The sequence below is a fragment of the Dysidea avara genome, chromosome 10, assembly GCF_963678975.1.
Source record: "Dysidea avara chromosome 10, odDysAvar1.4, whole genome shotgun sequence".
In the NCBI taxonomy this organism is placed as follows: domain Eukaryota; kingdom Metazoa; phylum Porifera; class Demospongiae; order Dictyoceratida; family Dysideidae; genus Dysidea; species Dysidea avara.
This window is the reverse complement of record NC_089281.1, coordinates 1,596,294-1,609,436: the sequence shown is the minus strand read 5'-3', so window position 1 is coordinate 1,609,436 and position 13,143 is coordinate 1,596,294. Positions and strand designations below refer to the sequence as shown.

The 13,143-nt window shown below is 37.6% G+C and overlaps 2 protein-coding genes and 3 non-coding genes across 5 annotated transcripts in view; 3 read left to right on the top strand and 2 right to left on the bottom strand.

The window, feature by feature from the left end:
* Positions 1 to 3,589, bottom strand: part of LOC136269044 (sec1 family domain-containing protein 1-like) — a 13,382-nt gene extending 9,793 nt beyond the window's left edge. The window contains exon 1 of the mRNA XM_066064506.1: positions 3,412 to 3,589. Coding sequence (XP_065920578.1) covers positions 3,412 to 3,532 — 121 coding nt within the window. The 5' untranslated portion in view covers positions 3,533 to 3,589. The remainder of the gene's footprint in view (positions 1 to 3,411) is intronic.
* A 2,414-nt stretch (positions 3,590 to 6,003) lies between these two features.
* On the top strand, positions 6,004 to 6,075 carry Trnae-uuc (transfer RNA glutamic acid (anticodon UUC)). The gene has a single exon. It is a non-coding gene; the product is annotated as a tRNA-Glu (tRNA).
* Positions 6,076 to 7,778: 1,703 nt separating this feature from the next.
* On the top strand, positions 7,779 to 7,850 carry Trnae-cuc (transfer RNA glutamic acid (anticodon CUC)). Its single transcript has one exon. It is a non-coding gene; the product is annotated as a tRNA-Glu (tRNA).
* Positions 7,851 to 8,238: 388 nt separating this feature from the next.
* Trnae-uuc (transfer RNA glutamic acid (anticodon UUC)) lies at positions 8,239 to 8,310 on the top strand. Its single transcript has one exon. It is a non-coding gene; the product is annotated as a tRNA-Glu (tRNA).
* A 947-nt stretch (positions 8,311 to 9,257) lies between these two features.
* The window catches only part of LOC136269043 (sec1 family domain-containing protein 1-like), a 29,672-nt gene continuing 25,786 nt past the window's right edge, over positions 9,258 to 13,143 (bottom strand). The window contains exons 16-25 of the mRNA XM_066064504.1: positions 12,931 to 12,998; positions 12,799 to 12,878; positions 12,421 to 12,486; positions 12,294 to 12,369; positions 12,006 to 12,059; positions 11,901 to 11,953; positions 11,814 to 11,850; positions 11,698 to 11,763; positions 11,212 to 11,286; positions 9,258 to 9,372 (exon numbers count right to left, since the gene is read on the bottom strand). Of these exons, the coding sequence (XP_065920576.1) occupies positions 9,343 to 9,372; positions 11,212 to 11,286; positions 11,698 to 11,763; positions 11,814 to 11,850; positions 11,901 to 11,953; positions 12,006 to 12,059; positions 12,294 to 12,369; positions 12,421 to 12,486; positions 12,799 to 12,878; positions 12,931 to 12,998 (605 nt within the window). The 3' untranslated portion in view covers positions 9,258 to 9,342. The remainder of the gene's footprint in view (positions 9,373 to 11,211; positions 11,287 to 11,697; positions 11,764 to 11,813; positions 11,851 to 11,900; positions 11,954 to 12,005; positions 12,060 to 12,293; positions 12,370 to 12,420; positions 12,487 to 12,798; positions 12,879 to 12,930; positions 12,999 to 13,143) is intronic.

Here is a 13,143-nt window from a genome sequence, read left to right as displayed (position 1 = left end):
AATCATGATATGACTTGTTCTACCATAATGGATATTGTTCTATCATAATGAATATTAGTGTCTGGGTTATGTAGGTATCCTCAAGTGGCTATAGCACTTAACAATTGTAGCCATTATTACTGTTGCTCTATAAACTATTGCAGATGCAGAGAGATGGATCTTAAGATGATATCAAGACAGAAAAGACCTGAAGATGACTTACCTATCCCCTCCCAGTTCTCTAGACACACATAAACAACAATTTCAACTTGTACATAAAAGACATTTGAATGTATTAAATAGCCACAAAAGGCATGTTATGATCAATCGTATTTTGCTGCTAAAGTTAGTAACAATTGTCTAATAATAACAGTAGATGGTATTGGTTAATCTCATAACAACAATGAGGTAATATATAATGACATAATTCAAGTCCATTTGCTATGTAAAAATAACTGCTCTGAAACTATGAAAGCCTTCGCAAGTCATAATAATGAATTTCTTTTTAAAACATACCAAACCCCAATATTTGGTCGGCCTGCTTGCCTGCCTGACCACAGCTGAAAAACTAGATGCTTAAAATGCATTTTACAACTAAAATTTTATGTGTCAATAAACTCACCTGTGGCATGTGCCCTTTGGGGTTCTGATGAATACCTGTCCTCTGTACTCTGCCTATACCCTATCCTAGAGATTGTGCAAGAAAACTTATCAGATTCTGTATTGACACTTTCCTTACAGGTGTGTATGTACATAGTCACGAAATTATAAAAAGTGCTTACATTACCATGAGAAGAATTAATAATTTTCTAGAATTTTAAAAGTAAAATTTCAGAACAAAAAAAAATCCTAATGCCAGATGAGAAACTATGAACACAAAGAGGAAAATTGGTTGAGAGTGCAGAATAACAGCACAGTAAGTATTTGCTTTCCAAGTCTTACGTATATAGAGGCTGCAGAACTTGGCATTCCACGGTGACCTCGACAGCCAACACCGCCAAGCAAGACATGGCCCAGTTGGCATTTGTTTCCCCAGTTAACACAATGTAGTGAATGTACCCATTGATGTTACAGCTGGGTGGGCACCTGCCACCAGGTTCCCATTATACAGCACTGGAGCAATGTGAATAAAGTTTCTTGCTCAAGGAAGCAACAACAACAACTGGGAATCATGGAGCATCTAACCTAGAACACTAGTTGGTACCCTACTTGGCTATGCTGCCTCACATACAACACCACACACACACATGCACGCACACACACACAACACACACACACACACACACACACACACACACACACACACACACACACACACACACACACACTACACACACACATACTACAGGGGCGGATCCAGGAGCTGGCAAGGGGAGGGGCACAAACAGGGTAAGTTGTAGGTGGTTGGGGAGAGCCAGATTCTCTGCATTTTTAAAGCAGCAAATAATCACCTCTTACTGTTTATTTTTACCATTTTGGCCTTTTCAGATGGCTGTGAAGTCTTAAAAGCTGTTTTAAAAGCTCTGAATGTCTCAACAGCAACACGATAATTATTTTAGAGGCGCTTAGCACGCACGAAGGTGCTGGGTGACCATTTTTACAGTTAGTTTGACTTTGGTTTCAGGTGAATTTGTAATAAATGCTAGTAAAGTGTGCATATTTTCATGAGTTGATAAACTGATCTTGGCCTGATAAAGTTTAGGAGCTATGTTCAGTTAATCAGAATCATGGCTGGCTCCTCCATAAGGTGAGGAGGGGGCATTTGCCCCAAATGCCACCATCCTGGATCTAGTCTCGTCCTTGCAAACCCATTCACCGGGGTGGCGCTTATCGATTAGAGATTATAAGCGCCCCCTCCGAAAGGGTCTGGTGAAATGCCCATACCATTTTTGTCCGAGAAATCACCAACTCTAGCGAGTGATAATTGGTGTTTAATAACTACACAAGAGGTGACGATTTGAGGTAAGCTTTGCTTTAGTAAGGCCACTACAATGAGATAACTTGTTTCTCATCAACTTCCCATAGAGTAACACATGCGGGGGGGCGGGTTATCTCATTATTGCACAAGCCATAGCATATTTGTACAAAACCAGTATAACAATCCTTTATTTTAAGTTATTGGCAGGGTATACACCAAGCACTGGTGCACACTGGGGGTAAAACTCCGAGTACACATAAACTTCACCTTCAGTAACAAAGCTTTCAAGTTCTTTACAAGAGTTCCACCAGTCTGGGGGTCATGTACCATACCCCGGTACAGCAGCAGCAGCAGCAGCGGTGTTAGCACGTGTAGACTGGTCAGTCTTATTAGGGGGAGGGGCTTTTCTACGTGATAAACCCACTACAGGAGCGGATCCAGAGTTTCGAAAGAGGGGGGGGGGGCACCTTTCTGAAAAACAGTTGAAGACCAAAAAAAAAAAAAAAAAAAAAAAAGGTCACGACAATAATAGCTAGTTATCCTTACCAACTATATCACGTCTGTTATGTAAAATAAAATCCTATTTATAGCTTCATAGGTAAGCTACACTGCCTCATGAACATTGTGACTGCTTTATTAGAGTAATTGACTGCTCTATTAGAGTATCTCGATCTTGTATGCAATTTCTTGAAGGGGGGGGGGGGGGGGGGATTTGCCCCAAATGCCCCATCCTGGATCCGCCACTGCACTACCACAACACTCAAAAAGCCATGCTGCAGTCTCGTGCAATAATGAGTGCACATGGGCAAAAGAAAATTTTGGTGCGGGAGGTTGATGAGAAACAAGTTATCTCATTGTAGTGGCCTAAAGACTGTACTGCGCAGCCATAAAATGATAAGGCCACTCCAAATAAATTCTCTGTTTCCCGTCCTGGACTCAGGCATATTTACATGCGGGCGGGCGGTCCATTTCCATTATTTCATTATAAGATAGGCAGCTTTTCAAGCCATTATCATAGATATTATATACCATTATTTACCTGGCACAACCATAAAAAGCTGCATAAAAGCATACTTAAGCCTTTTAAAGTTGCAAAAATAACACAAATGTGAAGCGTGTGCCAACTTGGTAGCACTGCTGACACGTGAGCTGACACCGTTTGGAGATGGCCTTTATCGAGCCTGTCAGTATGCAAGAATAACCGGAAAATAATGGAAGAATACGGAATAATGGAAGTTTTAGAGCTGACAGTAACCAGATGCGGGCGGTGGACGGGAAACAGAGAATTTATTTGGAGTGGCCTAAATACTGTTTAATCATCACCTTTTGTAAAATCAGGTGTAAGTATTAAACACCAATTATCACTCGCCAGAGTTGGCGATTTCTCGGACAAAAATGGTATGGGCATTTCACCAGACTCTTTTGGAGGGGGCGCTTATAATCGATAAGCGCCACCCCCGGAGAATGGGTATGCGAGGACGAGACTATCCTGGATCCGCCATTGCACACTGTACCATAATATGAGATGGCTTCCCTATCTTGATTCCTGACGATAAACAAATCTTCCTCCAGTGAAATAAAGTGAACATACTGATCAAAAACCTGCAAATGACAAGAATGGTAGATAGTACACATATAACTACAGACAGTGTACGTATCGTAGTTATGTATTTGTAATAGAGAACACTTTCATATTAAGACACAAAACACCTCAGTTTTCTAGCAATTGCAGAAATCTTTTTAACGAAATCACCTCAACATAGGGAATAAGAACACCTCATTATAGTGACCATGTCAAGTACATAGGTCCCAAACACAGCTAAGGTGCGTTTCATGACCTCATTAATAAGACCACCGCCAGACCGCTATCTCGCCTCCTCTTTTTCTTTGTGACATCAAGATAGGGTCTGGTGAATTAGTGTTGACTATGTTGTGAATTTCCACCAAAATTCAGTGGATTTGATTTCATTGGCTAGCTGTACGTTGGATAAATTTTACCGCAAAAGTTCGAACAGGACTGATACTGTTGCTATGTACAGCTATGTAGCATTTTCCTGGCAAGACCAGCAAGAAACTATGGCAACTGTTCACCTACGAACACAACATAGTCAATGCTAATTCACCAGACCCTATCTCACCGACCAACAACATCACAATGAAAAAGGGGAGGTGAGAGAGCAGTCTGGCCATGCAAGACTACTCATTATAGTGACCATGTCCCAAATACACTGTAGCTAAGGTGTACTTCATGACCTCATCACAGTAAAAAGGTAATTGAGGCCATATTTTGGTTCTCTTTTAAAGAGTGTGATTTTAGTGATGCCTACAAAATCATATGGGATGGTAGTATGTATAGCAGGGATCATGGAGTATTTTCCAGCAACAAAAATATATATTGACCATAAACCAGTCCTGCAATACCCTCATAATACCTTGGCAGTATCAATTGATTAGGCATAAAATCAAGCCCAAATGTGTCTTTGGTGCAACCCAAAACATTTCCAAACAAAAACCACAAAATTTTAAGTGAAGAAAGCCCTTCACTTCTCAGTAATTGATAGTTGGGGTGTACGTTCAGATGCAAATTAATTTATGATGTGTCTGGTGTCCTTCTTTCTTTTGATGTGGTATGTGTGGATTCACCAGTCATAGTTATGTCACAATGTAAACAAGAAAACGGAATTTTAAGTTTGAATGACTAAATTAGGGAGTACATGTCCACTAGTATATCTGCAAGTTGTAGGTAACCTTCCTTGTTTCATTACTTTTTTTATTTCTATGATCCATTTAATGTACTTTGTATGTATGGTGAGTTTTATACACACTTGTATTATGCCATCACCTGGATGATGTCATACAATAGCCTCAATGTGGTTTAACTAGCTTCTATCCCACACATCAAACTGAAGCACTTGACTTTCATAAACAGTGTGGCAATGAGACTAAAGTGATGTATGGTTTCAATGCCTCTGACTCAATTAAAGAACTGAATGTGTAAATCACATTTGTCTTTTATACTATTGTAAAGGATTCTCACCTACTAGGGTTTAAACTTCTTTTTACTTTGATGTAAATAGTGATGTGCAATAATATGGATAGTGTGATAGTCGTATCACAGTGGTTCACTATGGTGATATGATAATAGCTTGTGATTATCATGAGCACCAATATTAGACATTCTTACCTTGCCGGAATTACTTGAACAATTTAAACATTCATTTGTTTATTCAATTATGTATGCTAATTGTTTTCTGAGATTGAACTTTGCTGTATTTTGGCATGAGATATATGCATTCGGGTATACAGGATGTGCCTTTACTTGTATTTATAGAAAATAGTAAAGTTAGTGCTACATTATGCATCTTATCATTTGGATTTACTATCATGATAACTATCATATCGTGATGCAATTATCCTGATTAATCGATATAGTTGCAAACTTATTATCGCACATCACTAGATGTAAGGCTTCGGTAGGATAGAAAATGTTGATATTTACTCCTCCCATTATGGTTGTCCCATTTGGTCTAGTGGTGAGGATTCCTGGCTTTCACCCAGGCAGCCCTGGGCTCGATCCCTGGAATGGGAACTATATTTTTTGCATTTTACTTTTTAGCGAGTGTGATGTAAAGGGCCTTTAGGCTGTGGCATCATAGCTTGGTTTAGAATATAAATACCTTGCTAGCGCTAGTATTGCTATATGTGAAATATTGTTCCATCAGTTTTGCCAGAAAACTGAGCACTTTTACAAAACAAACTGCACCATTTTAATCCTTACACGAAGCACAACCAAAATATCTGGTGATCATCAGTGATCACCACCATTAGCTAGTTTTGTATTGGGACTATTGAGGATCATGTGATTAAACTATACAATTAAGGTGGTATTGTCAAGTAGCACCTGAAGCGCTTCCGCCCTCCTCTGGCAGCACTCTGATAATTTCAGATTGGGCTCACATGTTATGTTTTCTGATGTAGCTAGTACACATATATGTACATATCCTACTCTTCTGGGATAACCAGTAGAGTCTGCATGTGCACATAACAAGTTACATCCATCTTGTATTTGTATAAAATATTGAGATTTACTCTTCCCATCATGGTTGTCCCATTTGGTCCAGTGGTTAGGATTCCTGGCTTTCACCCAGGTGGCCCGGGTTCGATTCCCGGAATGGGAACAGTTTTTTTTGCATTTTATTTTAAAGCAAGTGTGATGGGAATATCTTTTCCTTTTTTTTGAACACCGGAGTCAAACCTCTTTGCAGACATTGTATGAATAGACGCAAGCCAAAATATTTCACATACAGTTGATGTATTTTCTAGCGTTTGAACGCAGTGAATTAGCAAGAAAATAAGCTCCCACGTGAATATGGTAGTAGCGTCACGTGATGCATGGTATATATAATGCTGTGTGGTGTGTGTTAATTCACTCTAGGCCACGTGTGTGAACAGGTTGGATCCCTTCCCCCCCACCCATTGAATTTTCTTTAGCTGTGGTCTCAGATAGATGGCATCCGGCAGTTGTGTGACAATTGAATTTTATGCATACACAGCAAAGTGAGCAGCTTTTGGTTTTTTCCTGAGTGGTTTAGAAAAAAAAAAAAAGCCACCAGGTTTTTTCCAAGGGTGTCCTGGGGCTGGATGCTCTGAATTTTTTTTGTTAAATTTATTATATATTTGGCTAGCCCCCACTCTGCTCTTATGATCTTTGTAGTATAGAAGTAGTAATGGTGTGTGTTGTGTTAACGGTTGTAAATCTTTCTAAGTTGTCACAAAAATAGCCAACTAGCAGTGGTGGCACAAACCCTATGTGTTAATTGGTATGGGTAGTAATGTAAAGCATGCATCAAGTGTAAGTGTAGTAGTATGGTGTGGGAGTGCAACAATCCAACAGTAACACTATTGTACTAACTGAAAAGGTCACTACCAATTAAATAATCATTATCGCTCAATCAGTGCTTACAAGTAGGGATCACAAAGGTTAAAAATTTCCACCACAAAACATCAACTTGAATACTATAGCCTGAAACTATGTGGTTTTTAGTCTGAAACTATGTGGTTTTTTTTTTTTTTGCAGCAACAAAACGTGAAATTTCTGTTACTGAATAAATAGCAGAACAATCAACCAGCTGACTGACTGATTCCAGTACAGATTTCTAACTACACAAAATTAATGTTTTCAGACAGTGCAGTACCACATCTACAGCAACTGGTTCTTTCGTAGCTCAATAAATAAATAAATAAAAAGCAACTGACAAGATTTCTTCATCTGTCATTGTATCAATTCACAACTTTGTACCTAAGCACCACCATGGTAGCTAAGCAGTAAGCACCACCACCATGGTAACTAAGCACCCCAATGCTTTCAGGTCAACCATTATATTAAACAGTATATAGTTTTTGGTGGTCATTGTACGTTTAGAGAAAACATGCACCACATTAATATTAGCATGTGAACAGTAGTACAAGGTTTGTACTCAGACAGCTTAATTTTTATTTTTAAAAACCTTAAAAGGTGGGTTGTGAAATGACTAGTTGACATCACTCTCAGATTACATCTTTCAGGCACCAGTCACTTTTACTCTCGTAGAGTACATACAGCTACACTGGCATGCATGGGGTTGAGTTGGCCATTCATTTGTGTACAATATTCTGTTCAATGTCTACAATACACCTGTGTCAAATACTGAAGTAGTAGTGTGTACTAATACTCTTTGTTATACTGAAAATGTGCTGTATTGTAACTCCCACAGTAGAGAGGTGTGTACACACTGTTCTAATCTGGTAACATTACGACAAAAATTTTCAACTTGATTAAGCAGGTGGCCATATTTTAAATTTGTGTACAAAGTATCAAAATTTACTCTACCTATCATGGTTGTCCCATTTGGTCTAGTGGTTAGGATTCCTGGCTCTCACCCAGGCGGCCCGGGTTCGATTCCCGGAATGGGAACAAGATTTTTTATTTGCATTTTTGTTTTGTTAAAGAGCGTGATGTAAAGAGCCTTTAGACTCACAAATTGAGAGGTAATTAATCCCACTAATTTTTTCTTTATTTCTAAAACTATTTTAGGAGCACATTTTTTGAAGCACTTTGACTGCTCTATTAGGGTAGTGTGTGTGTGTGTGTGTGTGTGTGTGTCAATCTTTATAGATTTTTTAGACAATTTTCAGTGACACTCCAAGAAGCATAAATTCAGATTGGTGTATGCTAAAAGTTATGTACGTGTCTTGCCTCCGGGGCTAATCAGTAGTGTCTGCATGTGTACATATCATCAACAGGTTTCATTTTTGCATTTGTATAAAATAATTATTAAGATTTACTCTTCCCATCATGGTTGTCCCATTTGGTCTAGTGGTTAGGATTCCTGGCTTTCACCCGGGCAGCCTGGGTTCAATTTCCAGAATGGGAGCATCTTTTCCTTTTTGAACACCACTGAGTTACAAGTCTTTGCAAAGGACATTGAACGAATACACTCAAGCTGAAATACTTCACATACAATTGTACCACAACCCAGTAGTACTCATTATTAAGAGAATTAGTACACACTACTACTTCAGCATTTGACAAAGGTGTATTGTAGACGTACTGTTCTAATCTGGTAAGCACATGGCCAACTGTCTATATTTGTTATTCTCTTATTTTTTGTGTACAAAGCATAAAAATTTACTCTTCCTATCATGGTTGTCCCATTTGGTCTAGTGGTTAGGATTCCTGGCTCACCCAGTTGGCTTGGATTCGATTCCCGGAATGGGAACTTTTTTTTTTGCTTTTTAACTGTGAAGAATTACAAAAATTGCATTACACTGATGTCTGCATTCATTAACCCAGATTTTATCATCATCAGAGTCCATGCCACCACTGAGTTGCTCAAACATCATAATTATTTAGCATGTTCAAGTATTGTGGATGACTCTATGATGTATTGTAGAGTTAATAAGAGTGAGGGTGTGTACTTGTTTCCTGTGCACTCCCCTGGAGCTACCCTTGTATTGCCTATAAATTAATAATTAATTCTGGTGAACCAGTTATAGCATGCATGGGTAACCATGGAGCTAATGAATATTATAGGAATAATAGACCAGAACTAGGACAATAGAAAAAAAGTTTTGGAAAGTACTGGAAGGTAATTAAATAGCTCAAGCCTAATGTATACATCTATTCATAGTATGTGTTTGCTGTGTTAACAATGTGTTATTCTTTTGTTGTTTAGAGACATCCCATCAGCAAGAAGTTCACCAGCTGCAGTTAGTGTAACTGATAAAATAGTTATAGTAGGAGGATTAGATGATAAGAGAAAGTATACTAACACTGTGTGGATTGGCTCATGTGAGCCACAGTAACTGAATACATTGTACATTTCATTGTTGTACCATTAACAAGATGGTTCTTTATTTGAAATTGATCAGTTGGTATTGCAATTATTAAACATTGTGAATGTATTTTAGTCAGTTCCGTGGCCTAATCTGGAGAGCTGTACAGGGAAAATAAAACATACAGTAACTATGTGTAGTAACTATGTGTAGTAACTATGTGTAGTAACTATGTGTAGTAACTATGTGTAGTAACTATGTGTAGTAACTATGTGTAGTAACTATGTGTAGTAACTATGTGTAGCAACTATGTGTAGTAACTATGTGTAGCAACTATGTGTAGTAACTATGTGTAGTAACTATGTGTAGCAACTATGTGTAGTAACTATGTGTAGCAACTATGTGTAGTAACTATGTGTAGCAACTATGTGTAGTAACTATGTGTAGCAACTATGTGTAGTAACTATGTGTAGTAACTATGTGTAGTAACTATGTGTAGGAACTATGTGTAGTAACTATGTGTAGCAACTATGTGTAGTAACTATGTGTAGCAACTATGTGTAGTAACTATGTGTAGTAACTATGTGTAGCAACTATGTGTAGTAACTATGTGTAGCAACTATGTGTAGTAACTATGTGTAGCAACTATGTGTAGTAACTATGTGTAGCAACTATGTGTAGTAACTATGTGTAGTAACTATGTGTAGTAACTATGTGTAGGAACTATGTGTAGTAACTATGTGTAGCAACTATGTGTAGTAACTATGTGTAGCAACTATGTGTAGTAACTATGTGTAGTAACTATGTGTAGTAACTATGTGTAGGAACTATGTGTAGGAACTATGTGTAGCAACTATGTGTAGTAACTATGTGTAGCAACTATGTGTAGTAACTATGTGTAGCAACTATGTGTAGTAACTATGTGTAGTAACTATGTGTAGTAACTATGTGTAGGAACTATGTGTAGTAACTATGTGTAGCAACTATGTGTAGTAACTATGTGTAGCAACTATGTGTAGTAACTATGTGTAGCAACTATGTGTAGTAACTATGTGTAGTAACTATGTGTAGCAACTATGTGTAGTAACTATGTGTAGCAACTATGTGTAGTAACTATGTGTAGCAACTATGTGTAGTAACTATGTGTAGCAACTATGTGTAGTAACTATGTGTAGTAACTATGTGTAGTAACTATGTGTAGGAACTATGTGTAGTAACTATGTGTAGCAACTATGTGTAGTAACTATGTGTAGCAACTATGTGTAGTAACTATGTGTAGTAACTATGTGTAGTAACTATGTGTAGGAACTATGTGTAGGAACTATGTGTAGTAACTATGTGTAGCAACTATGTGTAGTAACTATGTGTAGTAACTATGTGCAGTAACTATGTGCAGTAACTATGTGTAGTAACTATGTGCAGTAACTATGTGCAGTAACTATGTGTAGTAACTATGTGTAGTAACTATGTGTAGTAACTATGTGTAGTAACTATGTGCAGTAACTATGTGTAGTAACTATGTGCAGTAACTATGTGTAGTAACTACGTGTAGTAACTATGTGTAGTAACTATGTGCAGTAACTATGTGTAGTAACTACGTGTAGTAACTATGTGCAGTAACTATGTGTAGTAACTATGTGTAGCAACTATGTGTAGTAACTATGTGCAGTAACTATGTGTAGTAACTATGTGCAGTAACTATGTGCAGTAACTATGTGTAGTAACTATGTGCAGTAACTATGTGTAGTAACTATGTGTAGTAACTATGTGTAGTAACTATGTGTAGTAACTACGTGTAGTAACTATGTGCAGTAACTATGTGTAGTAACTATGTGCAGTAACTATGTGCAGTAACTATGTGTAGCAACTATGTGTAGTAACTATGTGTAGTAACTATGTGTAGTAACTATGTGTAGTAACTATATGTAGTAACTATGTGTAGTAACTATGTGTAGGCAATAAAACTATTTGATTGACCATACTCAAGATGTTGGACTTACTTGTGACAGAAATTCATCAGGACACATCATCTCACTAGTCCCATAAATTATCCTTTTGATATTCTTTGAGTCTCTCTATATATTTTATTGTACAAAAAAACTCTTCTACACAGAATGGACCCTCAAAAAGGATTGTTTATTGTACTTATTTGGACACTGTTAACAACCCGTAGGAGCAACAGTATAGTCGGAAATTTTCGAGGGACAAAACTTTTGCAAAACTGTGTAAAATCCGATTTTCACATTTTTTAATTCACAAAAGTCTTTGCACATTGGTAACATACAGCTGTATGCAATTTCAACGTTTCACAATTATATTTTCACAAAGCTGTCATTACTTGTGAAATTCACAAAAGTTTTGTCCCTCAAAAATTTCCAGCTATATGGTATACAGTAGCCTACAAAGGATCTAAGTTACACAAAGAAAATTGTAGCTTATAAGAACTACAAATTCCCCAAATGAGTATATACCATTTTGCCACTCACCTTACTATAGTCTTGGAGGTTCTGGTATTCTATATAATCCCCACCTCCTACTATGAACACAATTGCCTGAAACAAGAACAAAATAAGAAGTCACATTCACACACTTAACACTTTACCTCTTGAAATGGGCTCCTGTTTCTTGGCACAGCTGAGCTGTAATAAGATCATATGATCCACTGATCAGATCACAAACCACTACTGACCTGTCTGTTGCCCGTAGCAACTTTGGATCAAAGTATCGGAAACCTTCTGTCTCCTATTAGAGCAGTTGTGACTAATGTAAGCATGTTGCAGGATGACTGACTGACCTTAGCACTTTTAAGTTCCATCAACTGATCGACTATTTTTGTAACTGGTAAATTCTGTAATGATACAATATCATAATCACTAGCATGCTCTGATCCACATCCTAGTCACACTTAATGATTTATAAATACTTCGTAAATGACAGCTCTGTACTCTGATACATTACACAGTTAATGGTAAAACATTATAGCATCAATGACAAAAAATTGGCAGGATAGATCAGATTACTGTAATCAGAGTACATGATGATTTGAGGAACACATCACAACTTTCACCATACACTATCATACCTTAGTACCTATCATCAAATTTTTAACTCCTTCCATTACAAATTTGGAGCCAAATGACAGACGAGACAGCACTGAGCTGGATATAAAATCAAACAAGTATGTTTTCCAAAGTAACCAATCAAATCACCTCATGGCACTGGATGAGTTTCCACTGGAGACAAGCTTTTGAGCTGCTGCCATTTTTGCAAAAGCTCTAGAGATATGGAAGAGTTACTTTCATAACAAATGGTACTGATACAGTCAACACCCCAACTTGTATTATCGGATGTCAACAAAGGTAACTATGATACCACCATAATGATCTCTGTCCAAACAAGTGGTACAACAAAATAATGGCAAATACACATGTCTGATAAACAGCTCAACTTAGAAGAAAACCTACTCATCAATATACAAACAATTACTCTTCTAATTTCATCTATTTACAGAAAATTAAACCAATTCACTTTAATCTTAATTGTGTCTGCTAAAGAACTTTACATGAACAAATGATCCATTGACCCACTTTAATCTTTTGAGGTAATTGAGAGGGGAAAGATCAGCTCCAATATTTTGTAGTGCCGTAGTGTAACGAGTGTAGTCAGTCTGTAAAAGGGATCAGGTAGCCACACCCACTACAAGCTACAGCCACACCTACCTCAGACATTTCAGCAGTCATCATGTAGTAAATGATAAACATTCTCATCTTGTCCTCAGCTGTACCACCTATGATGGAGTGTGGTGCAAGCTAAGGATGCTCAAGATTTCTCAACAGACACCATATTGATCTACACTGACTACATTAATTTATGTAATAGCTTATAATTGCTACAATAATTTCATAACCCATCAATACATTTGCACAAATACT